The sequence below is a fragment of the Terrapene carolina genome, unplaced genomic scaffold, assembly GCF_002925995.2.
Source record: "Terrapene carolina triunguis isolate 2854851 unplaced genomic scaffold, T_m_triunguis-2.0 Scaffold85, whole genome shotgun sequence".
In the NCBI taxonomy this organism is placed as follows: domain Eukaryota; kingdom Metazoa; phylum Chordata; order Testudines; family Emydidae; genus Terrapene; species Terrapene triunguis.
The window spans coordinates 50,647,661-50,668,417 of record NW_020664436.1 but is presented as its reverse complement, the minus strand read 5'-3'; the positions used below and the strand labels follow the sequence as shown (position 1 = coordinate 50,668,417).

The following is a 20,757-nucleotide window of genomic DNA, read 5'->3' as shown; positions in this document are numbered from 1 at the left end:
CCAACGGACCCTTTGAAGTCCGCCTCGAGCCCCTCAGGCGGTGACAGAAGGATAGAGAATGGGACTGCATGCAATGATGTTCATCTAGGGTAGCAAAAAACCTAAGGCCAGCCCTGTATTCACACATCTTGTCAGTGTCTGTATTTTTAGTTACATAGAGAGTACTTAAAACTATGTAGTATTTAATCATGAAAATACTCATCATCATATGAATTTAACCTTTTCCTGCTAGTTAGTCCAATAACATCCTTTCCATACAAAAGCCAACAATCTAAAAGGATGTGGCAGATTATGTACAGGTAACTTTAAGAGTGACAGATAAAAGAAAGAAAGGAAAAATATTTTCACAGTGGCTAAAAAATGCAGCAAATTACATACAAAACAAAAAAAGGCAAAGCATACAGAAACATCAACTGATTTTGGATGGATTACCCCACCTCCTTATCTGCATTTTTACTGAGCAGGTTTTACCCATGAAGTATGATGGATGAAGTTATTTATCAGACAAATTATTATAGAGGAACAATAGGGACACCATAGTCAAGGTTATGTCACTGTTTTGTCTTTGACAGGACCTTACTCCTTTTCTGTAGCTGAGGAAGCAGTTTTCTTTCAGAAAATAAACTTGGAATTAATCATTTACATGTCTGTGATTTTCTGAAATTATCCTGATATCTAAGAAGTGTTCCATTGAAGAAATCTCAAAAAAATCACACCGGAGATATTTTGACTGGTGTGTTACATTTTTTGTAAACTTTGTGCAGTTCATCATCTACAGCACCCACACACACATATATCCCTAATTTGAACAACAAACCCCTTTGTCCACTTAAATTTAGCCACAACTCTTAGCAAAACAGAAGCTCCTCCTAACTATATCAAACACTGTCCCCGAAAAGCTGGCAAATTACAGGAACATCAACACACTCTATTGGTGGCACAAAAAGCTACCTGTGGCTGGGCTCAGACCGCGCCAGTCTGTACAACCTGAATTCATGTCACTGGTATGTATGCATTATGATACAGACTTTTATTACATGATCACATACTATTCTATTCACAGGACCCCTGCCTCATTCAGTAAGAAGGAAGGATAGTGCTTTGGGGCTGGATCAGGATTATGCAGTGAAAGAAATTGTTGTCTGTAGGACCTCTGCCTCATTTGTTGTAGAAGTTGGAAGGTATGTAATAAAAAGATGGTGTCACGGTTAAGGCACTTAATTGCCACACTGCTTAAATGGATTCTATTCCTGCCTCTGCCACAGAATTCCTGTGTGTTGCTGGGCAAGTCACTTGTGTGTTCCTAATTTTCTCAGTGACCAACTTTAGACATCTGGGGCCTACAACTGAAGTCAATGCAAGCCGTACTCTAAACAGATAAAGTGCTATAAAATGCTAAATACTCTGAAAAAAAATCAGTCCTTAGGCCTTATTGGTAGATGCATTCCAGTTGGTCACCCAAAATTAGTGGACACTTCTGATCTTAATCTCTCTGTGCTCTGCTCCCCATCTGTAAAATGGGGATGATAACTTACCTCAGAGGGGTATTTGGAAAATAAATAAATTAATTAATATTTGTGAAGCACTCTGATTCCATGGTGATAAGCACCAAAAAAGGCCCACGAGGAAGTTAATAATTTTGTATTCAGAACAGGCTCTGAAAGGTATGCAATAAGGTCTGAGGCCACACACTGAGGGCTGAGAATGAAATTAAATATTGACCAGCTACCAACTGAGTGAGTACCATCCATGCTGTGCACTGAATGAAGCAGGGGTCCTGTGGAAAAAAAATAATATGTGATCATGTAATTAAAGATGGTATCATAATGCATTCGTACCAGTGGCATATATTAAGGTTGTACAGGCTGGAGCTGTCTAAGGAACTAAGGTCTGAGCCCTGCCACGGGCAGCTTTTTGTGCCACCAATAGACCGTGTTGATGTTCCTGTAATTTGCCAGCTTTTACTGGCTGTACGGGGAACTCAGCAACAGAGAGATAAATGAGAGCAGTTGTTGGTGGAATCCAAGTCAAATGAGTGGCCAGTTTAGTGAGTGGGAGTGTTGATCAGGGTTGCAAATTGAATGAAGAGGTGATGGCGAGCGGTTTTCAACCTGTAGTCTGCGGACCCCTGGGGATCCGCAGACTATGTCTAAGGAGTCCATGAAAGGTTGTCATTACCATAAAACAGTGTTTTTCACCCTGGAGGTCCACAGACTAGGTCTAAGATTTCTGTTCAAAATTTTTTTAGGGGTCCGCAAATGAAAAAAGGTTGAAAACCACGGAGTTAGGAGTCAGATGGACCATCACCATGGAAGCTGAAGAAAACGGGGCAGATAGCTCAATGGTTTGAGCATTGGCCTGCTAAACCCAGGGTTGTGAGCTCAATCCTTGAGGGGGCCATTTAGGGAACTGGGGTAAAAATCTGTCTGGGGATTGGTCCTGCTTTGAGCAGGGGGTTGGACTAGATGACTTCCTGAAGTCCCTTCCAAACCTAATATTCTATGATTCTATGAACACAAATGATTGTGAGAAGAGGAAAAGAGAGCGCCATGAATCAAAATCAAGAGAGGAAGGCTGTTGGGGAAGAGTTGGGTGGATGTTAGATGACAACAACCTGGAGGATGGGAGGAGAGAAGAGTCATATTCAGTGCTGTTCAGAAGCAGAGAAATGAGTGGGAAAGAGGAGAGGGAGTTCTAGTTTGATGTCATTTTGTTTGCATATTCTTATCTTCATGATACTAGCTTTGGAAAATTTAATGAAGTTGACATTTACCTCTGTTACCAACTAGACAACTGATAAGCATCTGTAAAATTCATAGACATGAGGTATTTGCTCAAAGAGCTAACTACTAGTATTACTGTGGGAATGATCCTGCAAGCCCTTCACACATGACACTCTCACTGAAGTTAATGTGAATTTGGAAAGCTTGAAGGATGGCCCCCAAAATTCTACTGAAAAACGTGGTGGATCAGAATAGGTTGACACAATTTTAACTATAGGCATGCCAGGAGGCACCATTTAACATTAACCTTGAATTACATGACTAGTATATCAAGGTCACGGTAAGTTGTAAACTACTGTGGTTTACTCTTATTGTTCAGCATGGACATCAATAATGAATAAAAGTCATACATTAAAAATGAAAGGTATCTATTATGAAGCAAACACCATGTTTTCTTTTCATAGTGCTTGCTGAAGCTTACAGCATCTCCTTTTTGTTGGGAGGGATGAAGTATACTTCCTTTGCTGAGAGAGGTGAGATTTTTTCCACCAAAGCAAGCAGAATCACTGTTCTCAGATTATCAAACTCACCACAATATTCTCATGAGAATGAAATTTTTGCTTCTTTGATTTCTTTTTTTCTGTTAGCCCAGAATGACTCCTGAATATTTCTTCAAAGCGAACCTTGGTTTTTGCCTTTGCCTCACTCTCCGCTGGAAAAAAAGTTAAAATAAGATTAATTGGCTCAAATAATTAGGTTAATTACAACAGCACCTGATTACACTTTTAGGCACAGAAGGCAGCATTTTCACCGTAGATGAATTACACTAATCAAGACTTTTATTTTACCTCGTGAAACTGAGAAAAAGTTCCCATTTACAATGGCAACCAAATGAAGATAACTCAAAGAAGCAATATATGTGGAATCATCTATCTATCTATTGTACGTGACAAGACAATTCTCAAATACATTGCTTCATATATTAACTATCAATTTTATAAACCCTACAAATGTTAAATAAAAAAGTTCATAAAACAAAACAAAACATAACATAACATAAAAACAGCTGTGAGCATTGACCAAGAATTAATCCAAGGCATCACTAAAGATCAATTGGTGGAAGTAATTGAACATTAATACCCAATTCTAAGAATAAAATGCATTTTGGAAATTAAAAATGTAGAAGTTCTTACCTGGTGGCATTTTCAGTCCTATATTAAGAATGGCTCAATACACTACACCTTTCTTTCTCAAAGGTCAGCATTCTGCAAAACACACACCAACACTCAGAATATTTTAATCAACAAAACTAAGTTACAGAATTTATACTATAAATTTATGCTGGCCTGAATGGACTGGGTTAGTAATACTGAGACTAAAAACAAAACAAAACGCTGATCTGAATAAATCTAAAATTCAATTCAATTTATATGGAACAATGCAAGAAATACTCCTCACCATATAAACAGAGTGAATGAAATAGACTCCATTTCCCTTTAATTTATGGCATGCTCTAAAGAGAGATTTTACAGATTCACTCTTTAAAAAAAACAACAATTAAGAGTCAATCCTGCACACCCTCCTCACTCAGATGATTCTCCAAATGAAGCCAACATTAGCTTTGGTGGAGTAAAGATCATAGGACTGGGTCCTAAATTCCTTTTTACAAAATGTGAGGTATATTAGTTCTAAAAGAAACTTGAGTGGATATGCCAACCATAATTCTAGCAATTACTGAACTGTCATAATGTACTAAATAGGGTTGGGTGAAATTTATTGGCCAACCACCTCCCGGCGCGCATGCACATACACACACACAATATGCAAATTAAGCAACACAAACACTTACATTTTTTTATTGAAACAATTATAAAAAGAGTCTGAAAAATATCAAAGCATTTTGTTTTGACATTTTCTAAATAAAATGTTTTGATTTTTCAGTTTGAAACAACTTTTCATTTCAATATTATTTTTATTAATAAAAAATAAATTAATTAAAATGCTCATCACGCTGAAATGAAATTTGACTTTTTGATGCACACACAAAAAAATTTAAGGGTTTTTTTTTTTTAATTATTTTATTTTTCAGAACTGCCAATGAACCAAAATTCCAATATCTGCACAGCTCTAGAAACCAAAAAGAGAGAAACAGAAGCTACGCATTAACATCTAGTTATACCAATTCTACGTCTTGCTGATAGGCAGTCTTCTGAGGTGGAACCATACCAATATCTTTACATTCTGAAAGCTGTTTGAAATTGGCAGGGATGACCAGAAGTGGCTTTACATGGGAGGGCTACTGGGAGCATCTTTTGTTGTAAAAATGTAGCTTGTCATTTCTCAGCTAGTAACAATATTTTTCCCCCAACAGAAATCATTTATTTCTAGCTCAGAAACAAAACTACTTTAATGTCATTGTTAAACTATGCATCCCTATGGTCATAACACTTAAAAGAAATGAAAACAAGAGAAAATGTTTTTTTAAATAATCATGTCTTAGGGTTTTTTTTAGTTACATAAAATCAATTTTAATGTTACTAAAGTTAGATTTATTGTCACTATAAGGCACTATAAAGTATGTCTCTCAACAGGATACTGCTGCTTTGCAGACAATTCAAATTCAGACTCAGACAGAAATAGAAAACATTTATTACTTTAAGGTAGAAACCAAAACACTGTTAAACTATAATATGCTGGAGTTTATCAATTACTTTTGTCTTTTGGAGAGTAGGGAAGGATACTTTTTGTGATTGATTTTATCCTCTCAAGAGACCGAGCACTAAGAAAGCGGGTACTCTCAACTTTATAAAAAGGAACAACTGAAGTAACACACAGGACAAAAAACAATAAAATATGCATAGTGCATACCTGCTTCGTATCTGTCTAATGGCTGAAATACCTTCATTAGTATCCAAAAATACACAAGAAAAAAGGGCCACTAGCAAATTAATTTTGTCCACAGCTGATCATCTTCTCTACAGGCTAGGCTAGTATTCTCACTGCCACTTTTTTGTTTTGAGTGCTATAAATTGCACAGATCCACCAGGCTTGACTGAAGACCACACATCTCTCTACACACCACTCTTCTCCTGCTAAATAAATTATCCCTTTCATGACAACAAAATTAAAACCCATAATATTTATAGTTATTTTTATCCACTGTAGTCTGAAGGAAGAATTACATAACATTTGACACAGAGCCTTTAATCAACCCGGTATCAGAAGTCTAAATATAGCCCATTAATCAACATGGATAAGAACAAGGATGTTCACCCTGTATAATCTCATTTTAAAATAGGAGAGATTTAATCTTGTGTTAAAGTTCAGCAATCAGAAAATCCCAAAATGACTGAAGCTAGAGTTTTCCTTAATCTATTATTTTTCTAGCACATAGATTAATAAAGCAGTTTTCCACCAACAATGACAACACCACATAATACAGTACAGTGTTATATTCCAGACACCAGGATATAATCAGGGAAACAGAAGTCTGCAGCCAGAGATTTTTAAAATGTCCTGTATTTCTTCCTGCAGATTCTCATTTTCTCTATCTAAACTATCATTTTTAAACTACATTTTTCAAATTCATCAGGTAGCAAAAATAATCTTCAGAATGGCAACTAATGTACTGTCCATCACTGTCTTTTGTGTCTATAAACAGATAGTGTAGTATTGCTGCTTCAGTATTTCATACTTCTATAACATTTTCTGTCCTGAAAGATCCCAAGGGCTAAATAGGTTTGCATCATAGAAAAAAAAAAAATACCTGCAGCCACCACAGAAAAGCAGCCACACCTAAGGTATAATAAAGCAGAAGTGTGTGTCTATTGTTAAAACTGAAGAATTCCTCATCCAATATGAACCACAGAGGAATTTAGGTAGGTGGACCTTATTACACAATTTAGAATTTGATCAGACTAGCTCCCTTACCCTCTTGCAAAAAGGGAAATGAAATTTTTAGTGATCACAAATGGTCATGACTTCAGATTTTGTTTGCTTACATCTCACCTGAAATATAGCATCTGCACAGCAAAATGCTTCCCAACACTGCACTTGAACACTGATTGGCCAAGCTGCTAAAGCTCCAGCACCATCTTGAGGCACACCATGTTTTCCTTGGAGGTTTCCCATCCAAGGATTCACAGGAGTAACTGCTTAGCTTGAGATTTCACAAGACTGCAACCCAGAATTACATGATAAAATAGCTCAAAAATACAAACTATTCCTATTCATCACCATTTATTATTTATGTAAAACCAAAAAGTGTGTTAGGTTTTTATTCATTTGCCTCAATGGGGTATTTTAGTCAAGAGAGTAATTAACTAGGCATCATTTCTGAAGCCTTATTAATATCATGCAAATGTTAACTTGGCAACATCGGCTAACATAATTCTCCATGCCAAAGAAAGCATAAACTCAAATATAGTAAAATATCTTAAATGAATCACACTGTACCACAGAATCTCTATAGATAAAAATTTTAAAATATTATGCTTGAATAATAAGAGTACAGCAGCAGAAACATACTGCCTACGGCTGACCAGGACGGTGACGGTGACTGTGCAATGCTCAGGGAGATTTGAGAGGCTACAAAATTGAACACGTAATAATAATGGAGGTTTTCAATTATCCCCATATTGACTGGGAAATGTCACCTCAGAAGGGGATGCAGAAATAAAATTTCTAGCCACCATTAATAACTACTACTTTGAACAGCTAGTCCTGGAACCCAAAAGGGGAGAGGCAATTCTTGATTTAGTCCTAAATGGAACACATGAGCACATCCAAGAGATGAGAATAGCTGCACCACTCAATAACAGTGACCATAATGTAATTAAATTTAACATCCTTGTAGAAGGAAAAATACCAAAGAAACACACCACAATAGCATTTAACTTCAAAAGAGGGAACTAGACAAAAATGAGAAAGCTTTTTGGGGCAGAGGCTGTCTTTTTGTTCTATATTTGTACAGTGCCTAGCAAATGGGGTCCAGGCTCTCTAGGTGCTATGATAATACACATTTATTATAATACTAATAATAATATGGACAAATGTAGTCATACATCTAGGAACAAAGAATGTAGTACTACTTACAGGATGGGGGCTCTATCCTAGGAAACAGTGACTCTGAAAAAGACTTGGGGTTCATGGTGAAGAATCCCCTGAACATGATCTCCTAGTGCAATGCTGTTGCCACAAGGGCTAAATCAATCCTTGGATGTATAAACAGGGAAATATCAGTATCAAGATTACATTACCTTTTTATTTGGCACTAGTGTAGACCATCATTAAAATACTGTGTCCAGTTCTGATGTCCACAATTCAAGAAGAATGCAGATAACTGGAGAGTTCAGAGAAGAGCCATGAGAATGATTAAAGGATTGGAAAACATGCCTTATAGTGAGAGACTCAAGGAGCTCAATCTATTAAATGGCAAAACACTTTGTTAAAGCAGAGTTAAGGTTACCTGGTAATAGCTCATGCCCTCCCAGAACATTAAGTTCAGCAAAACTCAAACTTCTGAAAGCCAGTAAATGCCTATGCAACCTTAACTCTACACCCACGGAGGTGACAATAGCACTGAGGATGATCTGCATGCACTCTTGCTGCATTCACTGTGTTAGGTGTAGATTCATTGGAAGAGGAATAAGGTGGAGCAGCTTGAAAGAGCTGTGACTGTGATATTAGGAGACCTGGGGATTAGTTTGAGGAGCATCACAGAGCTGCGAGTGCAATATGAGAAGATCTGGGTCTGAGTCCTCTCCCCCGCATGTGTTTTATGAAAGGAAAGAGGTGTATATATACCTTGAGTTTCCACTCTGCATCTTTTCAATACAGAATTGTACAGGTTGTGTCAGTGGCAGGGCACTGATACTGTTAGTAGTAAGGCCAGATACGAGAGCCATCTGTGGCTTTAATGATGGGTAGGGGAAAATAGGTTAAGGTGGTATCTTACGTGCAAGTGTGAAGGGGCTATAAAAAGAGTATAAAGTAGTTTTTAAATATTACAAGTGTTGTATTCTGTTGAGGCAGCAGGCTGGGTGTTTGAGTGTACAGCAAATGCAGCTGTCCATTACAGGGAAAAGAAAGAGTAGGAGCATGTGTGTTATGGACATATTGGGGCATCGCTCAAAGAGGGCAAAATTAAGGTTGCATGAGTTTACCTTAACTCTGCCTTCCTGACTTTCAGAAGTCTGAGACTTTACTGAAATCAATGTTCTAAAAGGGCATGAGCTATCACTGGGCAAATGTAACTCTGTGCTAATGAAGTATTTTGCCATTTAATTTCCTAGGTTTTTTTAAACAGAAAGTGAAATGTTTGCTGGTAGGAGTTAATGGTCATTTAGACAGTTGTAGTTCTCACCTAGGTTTGCCGCTTATATGCTCATGTGTGTAGGTAATAATTAGACTTGGCACCATTAATTTTTTTTTTTGGTAGGGTGACCAGATCGCAAGAGTGAAATATCAGGACACATTGGGTGAGCGGCCGGGGGGGGGGGGGGGGGCGACAACGACAGACACAGGTGCACAGAGCCATGAAAGGGGGCCCTAGGAAGCTGCGAGAGGGGTTGTACGGCCCCTGCTGCAGCCTGCACCACAAGCCACAGGGCAAGAACACCTATTGAATTCAATGAGAATTTTGCATGTGAATTGATGTACCTAGTTCTGAGATTATAAAGCCAGAAGGGATCCGGTGATCACCTGGTCTCACCGCCTGTATAGCACAGACATAGAACTTTCCCAAAATAATTCCTAGAGGATAGCTTTTAGAAAAAGCTTTTAGAAAAACACCATGACCCTTAGTATATTGTTAATCGTTAATTACTTTCACCATTGAAAAGGTATGCCTTATATCCAGTCTGAATTTGTCTAGCTGCAACTTCCAACCGTTGGCTCATGCTCTACCTTTCTCTGCTAGACTGAAGTGCCCATTATTAACTATTTGTTCCCCATGTAGATACTTACAATCTATAACCAAGTCACTTCTTAATCTTCTTTTTGTTAAGCTAAATAGATTGAGGTCCTTGAGTTGATCACTATAAGGCATGTTTTATAATCCTTTAATCAGTCTTGTGACTCTTCTCTGAACACTCTCCAATTTATCAATATCCTTCTTAAATTGTGCACACCAGAACTGGACACAGGATTCCAGCAGTGGTTGCACCAGTGCCAAATACAGAGATAAAATAACCTCTCTACTCTTGCTTGAGATTCCCCTATTTAGGCATCTGGTCACCCTATTTCTGTATGCATTTCCCCGGGTTTTTTTGTAAAAATCAAAACTGAACTGCCCCAGAAATTCTGTCATGTGGAATCATCGTGAAACTCATATGGCTCCAACCCTGCCGATGAACCTTTAGATCCACTGCACAGACTTCTGCCACTTGAGCTAATGGAGTAAGTGATGGCAGAGGCAGTAGGTTGTCATCCTATATGTGATAGATCAGCTCTATAGGGGGATGAGACACTTTTTTTGCCACTGGGTTTCACAGATATCTGCTGACAGAAGAGGAACTATGAAACTCAGGAATCCTGGGTCTATTCCAGGCTCCTGAAAGGAGTGGTCTCTAGTAGTCAAAGACCCTTCTTCCTCGTCCCCTCCAGTCTATGTCTATCCTATTGCTGTCTAACCCGCCCCAGCTCCTCATCTGATTTCAGCTGCCCCCCACTACAGCTCTGGATTCCTTGTCCCAGTTTCCTGGTCCTGTCTCACTCTCCTCTCTCCCCGCCCCCATCCCTCAGATGGGATGTTCGTTCCAGACTGGCAAAATTATAAGGCTTCCCAACATTTCAACACTCCCATTCTAAATTTTCGGTTGCTTAACTATAGGCTAGCTCTGCCTACAACAAAGCATATTCAGAACCTCTGATTAAAGGGATTATAAGTGTAACAACCTCCATCATAGCTAGTCACCAAAGATTGAACCCGAGCCATCCAGACTTAAAAGCATGAGCTTCTACTACTTGAGTTCAAGATATAACTCCCTTAGCTGGTAGCTATACAGTTATCCTCTAAAAATCCACCAGAGGAGGGCACAAAACACATGTTGGACAGTGAATTACAAAAGTGCCAAATATTATTATTAGATCTGCAATCCTTTTCACAATGAACATCAGCGGGGGATAAACTGGGAGTTTAAGAATATTTGGAAAACAATTTTAGAAAAACATTCAGTGCTGTGGTTTAAAAGAAAAAAAAAACCTGTTAAAACTTATAACTTAGCAGTATTCAGTGTTTGGAAAAAAAACAACTTCTAGGAGCTCTGGGATACAAGTTAAGAATGTTGAAACAGGAAGATGTTATGCTTAGTTACCACTTGGGCAAGGCAGCGTGCTATGTAATACTTGCAAGATTTCACTGTAATGTTTTACAATATATAGCAGCGCAATGCTGATTCCATTGATATTGTTGAGCAATTCATGTTGATTTTATTTCAGCCCACATCTTAATAGTTTTGAATACTATAGATCACAATTTTCAGCTCAGTTTGTCTGAACATGCAGAGCTTTAAAACTGCTATGCTCTAAACTGTATATTAACTACAATTTTATAAACCTGCATGTCAGAGAACTGTGTGCCACTACTACTAGATAGTGGCACAAGGCAATTCAGTGTGAATCACAGAAATGTAGGACTGGAAGGGATATCAACAGGTCATCTAGTCAAACCCCTGCACTGAGGCAGGACTGAGTAATAACACTAGACCATCCTTGGCAGGTGTTTGTCTAACCTCTTAAAAAACTCCAATGACTGCTATTCCATAACCTCTCTAGGTAATTTGTCCAGTGCTTAACTACCTTTACAGTTAGGAAGTTTTTCCTAATGTCTAACCTAAATCTCCTTTGCTACACTTTAAGCCCATTGCTTCTTTTTCCTGCATGTCCTGAGTGGGACGGGGATGGGTCCAGGCAGTGGGATTGGGGGGAGGGAGGTCGAGGAAGTCGGTGGGTGTGTGGGGATGGACCAGGGGAAGCAGGGTGGAGGAACTGAGGGGGACAGAACTGGAACTGGGGGAGTAGGGAGGGGCTGAGGGGGATGGGACAGGACTGGGATGGGGGGAGTAGGGTAGGGGCTGAAGGGAGCATGAATGGGACAGGGTAGAGAGAGCTGTGTAGAGTGGGGCGGGGCGGGGGAGACAATGGGGCTGGGCTGGGGAGAGGGACAGGGTCTGGAGGGGATGAGACAGAGGGGAGCAGGACTGGAATGGGGGGGAAGTTGAGGGGGTGGGACAGCAGGAGGAGCGATGGGGGTGGGATGACGGGAGAGGCTGAAGAAGAGATTTGGGGTAGGGCAAGGCTGAGGGCAGTGGGTAGGGGGGAGCAGGGGGACTGTGGGGGAGGCTGTTGGAACGGGGGCAGGGACAGAGGGCAGTGGGTTCAGGGTGGGAGGTACAGGGGGGACTGCGGGGGAGGCTGAGGGAACAGGGTCAGGGTGGGGGCTGAGGGCAGTGGGTCGGGTCTACACTGGCACCTCTCAGCATTGCTGTGCCGGGCGGCAGACCTGCACCAGCGCTACCCTGGCGATGGAAGAGTCCTCAGTGGAAATGCAGACATCATGACACAGACCCTCCTCGTCACTTCAAACCTGGTGCTGCTCTGGTCAGTCGCTAGGCTCTTGTCACTTTCAAACCCATGCAGGGTATCTGGCTCTTTTTCAGTTCTCAGGTTAAGAAAAGCCTCTGCATTTTGTGAGGGCTTCAGCATTCACTTTCCTACTTGACAAACTGTCTGCCTGACACATTGCTCCCAGGGCATTCATCTTTATTCATTATCGGCAGGTCCATCAGATTAATGAGCAACACAGGGGGAAGCAACACAATGGTGTCAAGGATTTTTAATTTTTCAAACCACTTTGGCCTCAACAGGGATAACAGCAAATCTGGACAGAGCAGATGGGTGTCAGGATGGGTTTGGGTATTTATTTATTTTTTTAAGTGAAAATGTTTGGGTCTGAGCAAAGACTGCAAACTTCCCTTTGGAAACCTCTGCTGATCTTTTGCCTCAGGGGCTAAGGACAGCCTGGAATCCAGGACAGATTTCCACATCCAGCAGGGTGAGATGATGGGGGGGTGGGAGGGGAGGGACTGTGGGGGAGGCAGAGGGAACAGGGTCAAGGGGGCTGAGGGCAGTGGATTGAGGGTGAGGGCCATGGGGGGGACTGCGGGGGAGGCGGAGGGCAGTGGGTCTGAGGGGAGCCCCCCGAGAGGGACCTGCCCGGGGGCCAGGTGAGCCCAGCAGTGCTTACCTGGAGTGGCTCCCAGGAAGCATCCAGCAGGCAGGTCCCTCCCAGTCCCTCTGGCCCCTTCCTAGGGTCGGGTTGAGGGGAGGGCTCTCTGCCCGGCGACCGCTGCCTGCTGCCGGAGTCTACAAGCCCCGCCCTGCTGCAGCACGCAGGGGAGCGAGACCTCTGCGCTGCCTCTCTGTGTGCCCAGGGCAGGGGCAGGGCTGTGCTCTGCAGGCTCCTGGCAGCGGGCCCCGTGGGCTGGCGCCGCTGCGCCGGGAGCTCAGCTGCGCGCTGCTCCAGGGCCCAGGGAGGAAAGGTGAGTGGCGCCGGTGGCGCCGGCTTGCCGCGGTCCCCCTCATATAGGGTGACCAGACGTCCCGACCAATGTAAGGTCGGGACGCGGGACAAGTCCCCTAAAATTGGGACTGTCCCGATAATATCGGGACGTCTGGTCACTCTAGCTTATATGCTCCTGTGTGTAGGTAATAATTAGACTTGGCACCATTAATTTTTTTTTTTTATATATATATAATTTTGACCAAATATCAATGTTTATTTTAGGCATTTTTTCTGTTTTAATTGATTTAATTTCCTGTAACTGTGTAAATTTGGGGGGGGGGGGAAGGGGGAAGGTGTCAGACAATAATTATTCAATGACAGTAGAAAGGTGAAGTGATTTCCCCAAGATCATCCAGCAGGCCCCGTGGCAGAGTAAGGAACAGTTACAGTACAGTGGTCTTTCCGCTAGACCATAGGGTCACTATGTAATTCTTCAGTGCTTCTTCTCCACTCCTACAATTTTGTTATAGTAGAATTAGCATAATGTTTGCAATGTGTAGTTGCTAATAGGGTCAGTGAGAGAAATCTCATACATGGTCTACGTCCCAAACCCTTCACAGTTTTATTACATGGTTGTTCGAGTGCCACTAAACACGTGACAGAAGATTAGTGTGTCTCTGCCGCACCATTCTGTCACAGAGTTTGAGAGCACAATCCAGACTCCAGTAAAGAGTTGTGTCACCACTTGCCATGCAACCCTCGGTGCCTTACAATGCTTTAGCTATAGCTACGAGCCTGGGATGCTCACAGCTAGCCTACAAGAATGCAGGTGACACTCTGAGTGTCTATGTGCTACACAGGCCTGGTTCAGCAGCTCTGATCCCAGCAACCTATCTACACCTCCATTCTAGCTCCTACCAGCCCTGGTTATAACCAGCAAGATGACCCTACCGCACTTCCAGTCCCAAATTTCCCCCAAACCGTGTGTCCTGGAGTGTCCAGTCCTCTCCTGGACAGCTCAGAGAAATAATGTTTGTTGTGCCTTTAAAGAGACAAAAGCATATTACAGCTTATTAACTCAACTGGGATAAATACACCTTTCCCCTCAAACACAGCACTGAATTGGTTTATATTAAAATAAAACAAATTTATTAATAATAGGACATAAGTTAAGTCAGGGGTGGGCAAACTTTTTGGCCCGAGGGCCACATCTGGGTGGGGAAATTGTATGCAGGGCCATGAATGTAGAGCTGGGGCAGGGGGCTGGGGTGCAGGAGGGGTGCGGCAGGGGGCTCAGGGTAGGGGGTTGGGGTGCAGGGGAGGTGCAGACAGCAGGAGGGGGCTCAGGGCAGGTGGCTGGGGTACAGGAGGGGGTTTGGGCTGCGGGCTCCAGCCCAGCGCCACTTACCTCTAGCGGCTCCAGGGTGGCAGCGGCGTGCCTGCCTGCCCTGGCCCCACGCCGCTCCCGGAAGTGGCCAGCATGTCCGGCAGTGACTCCTGGGGGTGGGGTGGGGCAGATGGCTCTGTCACGTGCTGCCCTCGCCTGTGGGTACCACCCCCAAAGCTCCCATTGTCCGCAGTTCCCCATTCCTGGCCAATGGGAGCTGCGGGGGGCAGTGCCTGCAGACGAGGGCAGCGCACAGAGCCCTCTGTCCCTCCTCCCCCAGGGGCCACAGGGACACGGTGCCAGCCGCTTCCGGGAGTGGCACGGGGTCAGGGCAGGCAGGGAGCCTGTCTTAGCCCCGCTGCACCAAGGGGCTAGCAATCCAACGGGCCAGATTGAAAACCCTGATGGGCCGGATCTGGCCCACGGGCCATAGTTTGTCCTCCCCTGGGTTAAGTGATGCCAAGTAAAAAAAAGGATTACAAGCAAATAAAACTGAAGATATGCATCTAAAAGTCTAAAACTTAACTAAACCAGAAGCTGTCTTTGGCATCCAGCACTAGTCAGACTCAAGTGAATAGAGTTCTTGCAAGGTGAGAAAGATGGGGTCCTTCTTCCCTGCCAAAGCTGTCTTTTCTTCAGTCAAGACCTTCCACAGAAGTACAAAGTGCTGGCTTTCCTTGTCTTCCTAGGCAAAAGATCTTTGCCTAAGCAGTTATTTCACCCATATTCAGTTTCCAGCAACTTCAATCCCCCCTTGGTTGAAGGACCCATCTTTCTCACCTTGCAAGAGCTCTGTTCTCTTGTATCTGTCTAGTAATGGATGCCAAAGATGGCTTCTGTTCTTGCTTATATCTTCCAAATTTCAATTACCTTTATCAAGAGGCAGGATGGCCTCATGCTGTTTCTCCCCTTCCTGTGGGCTTCCCATCAACATGTATGTAAACGGGGCTTCCAATCATTTTAATTCCACCATGTTTAATTTACATAAGAGACAGGTAAATAGCTGTGATGTTTCCTCCTGTCTGGGAGAGGCATGTTTCTCCCTTTACTTAGGCACAGACTGTAAAGTCTAATATCAATGAGTACCCAATTCCATATATAGTGTTAACACACACATTTTACAGCATTAACCACCAATGTGTCATTGGCTTTCATAAAACACCTTACTTGATAAACTTTTATATAATAAGTTGATTCAATTGCTTATCATTTGAGGTTCAGACCCCCATCTTTATAGCCCAAAGTTTCTCTTCTCTGCTGCCTCTGACCCCACTTATTAGGCAAACAAAGCTATGAAGCTAATATGCAAATGGACCTTCACCGTATGTGCCTGACCCTTGGGCTGATCAGAGAAGCAAATACATATTCCTTTGTCTAGAGCAGACCTGTTTACCAACTCCCCTGACATGCCTGGCTTAAGCACGTTAGTCATCATTCCAGCATATATCCATAGCTCTCAGTACAGACTGCATACATACATCACACAAGAATATTAATGATCAGTGAGTTATTAGCTTTCCAAGGACATCTTACATGACACCTTTCAGACACGGATTATAACCACTGTGAATTGGGGTATACTGAATTGGGCAGCGAGCAGAAACTCATTACCTGATACAAATGAGCCCTTTGCCATCTGGCACTGGGATGCTCTTAGGGTCACACCTCCTCCCTTACACAGTTGCAGGAAGGTTAGCCACTGGGTGACCCAGAGGCAGCAGGTCAGATCCCTTTTTCCTGGACAGAGCATCTGTTACCATATTTTCTTTACCCTTTATATAGAAGAATCTGTTTTGTCACCTTTACAGTCTCCAGGACATAATATCAGAGAGTATTCATAATTCCAGCTACAAAGTTGGTACAAAAATTCACAGTGACATTAATGCCCAGTGTGTTTAGATTTCAAACAATATATTACATCATCTTTTAAATAATATCATGACACCAGTGTGTGAGGTGTAGTGAAGATGTCAGGCCACTATTCTGTGAACACAAATAGTGACAGAATAGTGAACCACAAATTGGCCTCTGTCTTACACATTCCCCGCAACACGTAGCCCCCCCACCAGCAAGTCCAGGGCCCCCCCACCCCACCCTTTCCCATCCAATTAGACCACTACTTGACGCTGCAGAAGACCCATTAACATGCAAGAAGTAGCTCCTTATTGTCTCCTGCCCTATGTTGCCATGGACACATATCACAGGCAGCAGCTTATTGAAAGGCCACACGCTACGTTGGTTATATATAGGGCCCTACCAATTTCATGGCCATGAAAAACACGTCACGGACCGTGAAATCCAGTCTCCTCCTGTGAAATCTGGTCTTTTGTGTGCTTTTACCCTATACTATACAGTTTTTTATGGGGGAGACCAGCATTTCTCAAAAGGGAGTTGCGGAGCGGGAGAGTCACAAGATTATTTTAGGGGGGTCATGGTATTGCCACCCTTACTTCTGCACTGCCTTCAGAGCTGGGTGGCTGGAGAGCAGTGACTGTTGGCTGGGTGCCCAGCTCTGAAGGCAGCGCTCCGCCAGCATCAGCGCAGAACTAAGGGTGGCAATACCATACCATGCCACCCTTATTTCTGCATTGCTGCTTTCAGAGCTGGGCAGCTGGATAGTGGCCACTGCTGACTGAGGGCCCACCTCTATAGGCAGCAGCGTAGAAGTAAGGGTGGCAATACTATACCATGCTATCCTTTCTTCTGTGCTGCTGCTGGCTCTGTCTTCAGAGTTGGGCTCCTGGCCAGTATCCACCGCCCTCCAGCTGGCCAGCACCGCTGCCAACAGCAGCAGCGCAGAAGTAAGGGTAGCAGTACTGCAATGCCCCCCTACAATACCTTTGCAACCCCTCCTCCCCAACAACTCCTCCTTTTTGGATCAGGACTCCTACAATTACAACACTGTGAAATTTCAGATTTAAAGAGCTGAAATCATGAAATTTACAATTTTTAAAATTCTATGACCGTGAAATTGACCAAAATGGACTGTGACTTTGGTAGGGCCATAGTTATATAGTCTGAGCTGCACCGAAAGCTGGACCCTCATTCTTACTACTCACCTCCAGCTGAGTGGGGTCACATATGGGGATGTGGGAAAAGGGGTGCTGGGTCACATGGGAGGAGGGGGCTGGTTGAGGGGGTGCAGGGCCACATGGGGATGAGGGAAAGGGTGCAGAGACATATGGGCATGGGGGGAGTGGGTGTCTGAGTGGGGATGGAGGGATACACGGGGGTACAGGGACACACGGGGCAGATGTGCCTGACTGAATGTGAGAGGCTAGAGGTCAGCTAGAGTCTGCATGGGGGAGGCTCCCTAACAATCCATTCCTGCCCCCCAAAAAACCCTGTTCCATATTTCTCCCACCCATACCCATCAACCCCCCAGGTTCACTCCCAGGCTCCTTCCCTCTCCCTCAGCTCTCTGTTACCCCTGACTCCCCCAAGCTTTTTCACTGCTTCTGAGGGGGGCGGGAAATACGGTTCTGCATTGTAGTTTAAATTAATTATTCAAAGTTCTGTATTTATATGCCTAGTAAGGAATCTATTTGACAAAAAACATTTCCTGAATATTTTTTCATTGTCTGTATTGTTACAGACATACTTGCTGACAGGTATTTTGAAATAAATTACCAAAATAATTGAAATGTGTGTGATTATACTGTGTTATTTTGGCCAATAAAATATGCAGAATATTGCAGAATTTTAGAATATGTGCAAATCTTTCATTTTTTGGCACAGAATTCCCACAAGAGTAGCCCCCAAGCAGGAGTCTGCCCAAGCCCAAAGACAGTGGCCAGTGCCCAGGTGGCTGCTGCCAAGTGGGGTGAACGACCCATCTCACGGCACCACCACGCCCCTCCCATGCGGTCTCAGCCCCCCTGAAACTCCCAGGTAGGGCAGTGGTCAGCATAGGGTTGCCAGGTGTCCGGTTTTTGACCGTAATGCCTGGTTGAATAGGTACCTTGGTGGCTCCGGTCAGCACCGTTGATCGGACTGCTAAAAGTCCAGTCGGCGGTGCAGCAAGGCCAAGGCAGGCTCCCTGCCTGCCCTGGCTCCACACGGCTCCCAGAAGCGGCTGCCATATCCGGCTCCCAGGTGCATGAATGGCCAGGGAGGCTCGATGAGCTGCACCCACCCCGAGCCCTGGCTCCACGCTCCCATTGGCCAGGAACCGCAGCCAATGGAAACTGTGGGGGTGGCGTCTGTGGGGGCAGGCAGTGCACAGAGCCCCCCTGCCCCTCTGCCTAGGAACTGAACATGCCGTCCGCTTCCGGGAGTTGCCTGAGGTAAGCGCCACCTGGCTGGTGCTCAGAGCCCGAACCCCTGCCCCAGGTCCGAACCCCCTGTTGCACCCCAAATTCCAATCCCTGCCCCAGGCTCAGCCCGGAGCCCCCTCCCACACCCCAAACTCGTCATCCCAGAGCCCGCATCCCCCGCCCCCAACCCCGGGCTGCAGCACAGTGAGGGTGGGGGAGAGCGAGAGAAGGAAGGAGGGGGCGGGGCCTCAGGGCAGGGGGCGGGGCAAGGACGTTGGGTTTGGCGTGATTAGAAAGTTGGGGACACAAGACCAGCAGCGCAAGGCCAGTGTCACCAGCAGCCAGGGACCCACTGTGCAGTTACCGGGGCACAGGGAATGGGGGCTGGAGAGGCGGCCGGGCGGACACGCAGTTCCCCCGCTCCCCGTTTCCCTCTGAGCCCCCTCCCAGTCCCGGTGCCTCAGCAAACGGCAGCGCGCACGGGACAGGGGCTCTCACTCACTTTGACCGGGTCTCCGGCACCGCCTCGAGTTAGGGCCGCTGTTGCCGCGGCTGCCCGTTCTCCCCCCCGCCACTTGGTTTCTTCCTCATCCCCCTCCGCGGCCTGTTCTGCTACTTTTGCCGAAAACAAACAACAGCTGCCAAGGAAACAACGCTCCGCAGAACGCGCATGCGCCTAAAGTGGGGCGAACAGCTCCTTTAGAAACCAGGCGTGGAGAAGCAGCGTACATCCGGGACTTCTTCGCAGGCTTCCCACCTCAACTGCAACGGAAACACATGCGCCACTACTGAGTCCCGAAGATGAAACGCGCGCGCGGTCCTTAGAATTAAGGGAGGCCGTTGGGGGAGGAAAGGTGCATGCGCCAGAGAGTGATGCAGTGCACGCGGGGAGATGCGGCCAAGACGTGATGCGCATGCGCGGCGCATGAGGTTGGGATTTCTGATGCCTGCCGCCCAGCCAGGCGCGGCAGTGTTAAGGGCGGCGGTTGTTGGATGATGCAAACGGCCAATTCTGCACTGGTTTAATGCCCCCGCAGCCGACTCCTGGTGGCGTTGGCGATTGGCCGCAGCAGGGGTCTGCTCGGGGCATCGTGGGCCTGCCCCAAAGCCCAGGGGCTCCGGGCTGGAGAAGGGGAGCCTCACACTCCCGATCCCTCAAGTGACCTCTTCTGGGCAGCCAGGAGCCCGCCGGGCACAGGGGAGGGCAGTGCACGCCCCTCTGCCCCAGCCAGGGTGGGGCCTAACCCTGTGGGGTGGGAGGGGGATGCCATGTAGGAAGCATGCAGTAAAGTGAATTATTATTTAAAACGTTCCCTCGACCTCAGCATCTCACTGTTAAAGCAGGGACAATATTTTGCAAAACAGGAACGTCACTGTGTTTCCACCAGCTATACTGTTGTTATTTGGGAAGCCCCAAATCGGTGTCTCTTGTTGCCCTTGTAATGGGTGATGGCCCAGTAAAATTCAAGTTCAAAAGCATGAAACTGGAAGTCAAGCAAACCAAAAGAAAAACGTTTGCCAAAAAATGCAGAGAACAGACAGTTTTTTCAATATTAAGTCATTGGTTGATTGAAAAAAAGTTAAATTTTTACAAGCTCTGTGTGTGCATTAACTATGAAAATGAGCTGTGTGTGCATTAACTATGAAAATTAACTTGTCAAATGAAAGTCTTTGAATGAAATCCTGGTCCCCACTGAAGTCAGTGGGAATTTTGCTATTGACTTCAGTGAGGACACAATTTCAGTCTTTGCCTCAGTTATAAATGGCAGCACAAATAGACTCACATATGTCAGTAAGTGCCAACGTTTTTCAGTGTACCTACACTGATAATCTGGAAACTCCATTCTCAGTGTAACCTCCTGTCAATCAGCATGACGTTTGTTCTAA

At 44.6% G+C, this 20,757-nt stretch overlaps 1 protein-coding gene across 1 annotated transcript in view; it reads right to left on the bottom strand.

Moving 5' to 3' along the window:
* The window catches only part of AHI1 (Abelson helper integration site 1), a 181,362-nt gene extending 161,865 nt beyond the window's left edge, over positions 1 to 19,497 (bottom strand). The window contains exons 1-3 of the mRNA XM_026649540.2: positions 19,373 to 19,497; positions 3,917 to 3,988; positions 3,314 to 3,435 (exon numbers count right to left, since the gene is read on the bottom strand). Of these exons, the coding sequence (XP_026505325.1) occupies positions 3,314 to 3,435; positions 3,917 to 3,926 (132 nt within the window). The 5' untranslated portion in view covers positions 3,927 to 3,988; positions 19,373 to 19,497. The remainder of the gene's footprint in view (positions 1 to 3,313; positions 3,436 to 3,916; positions 3,989 to 19,372) is intronic.
* Between the last annotated feature and the right edge of the window lie 1,260 nt (positions 19,498 to 20,757).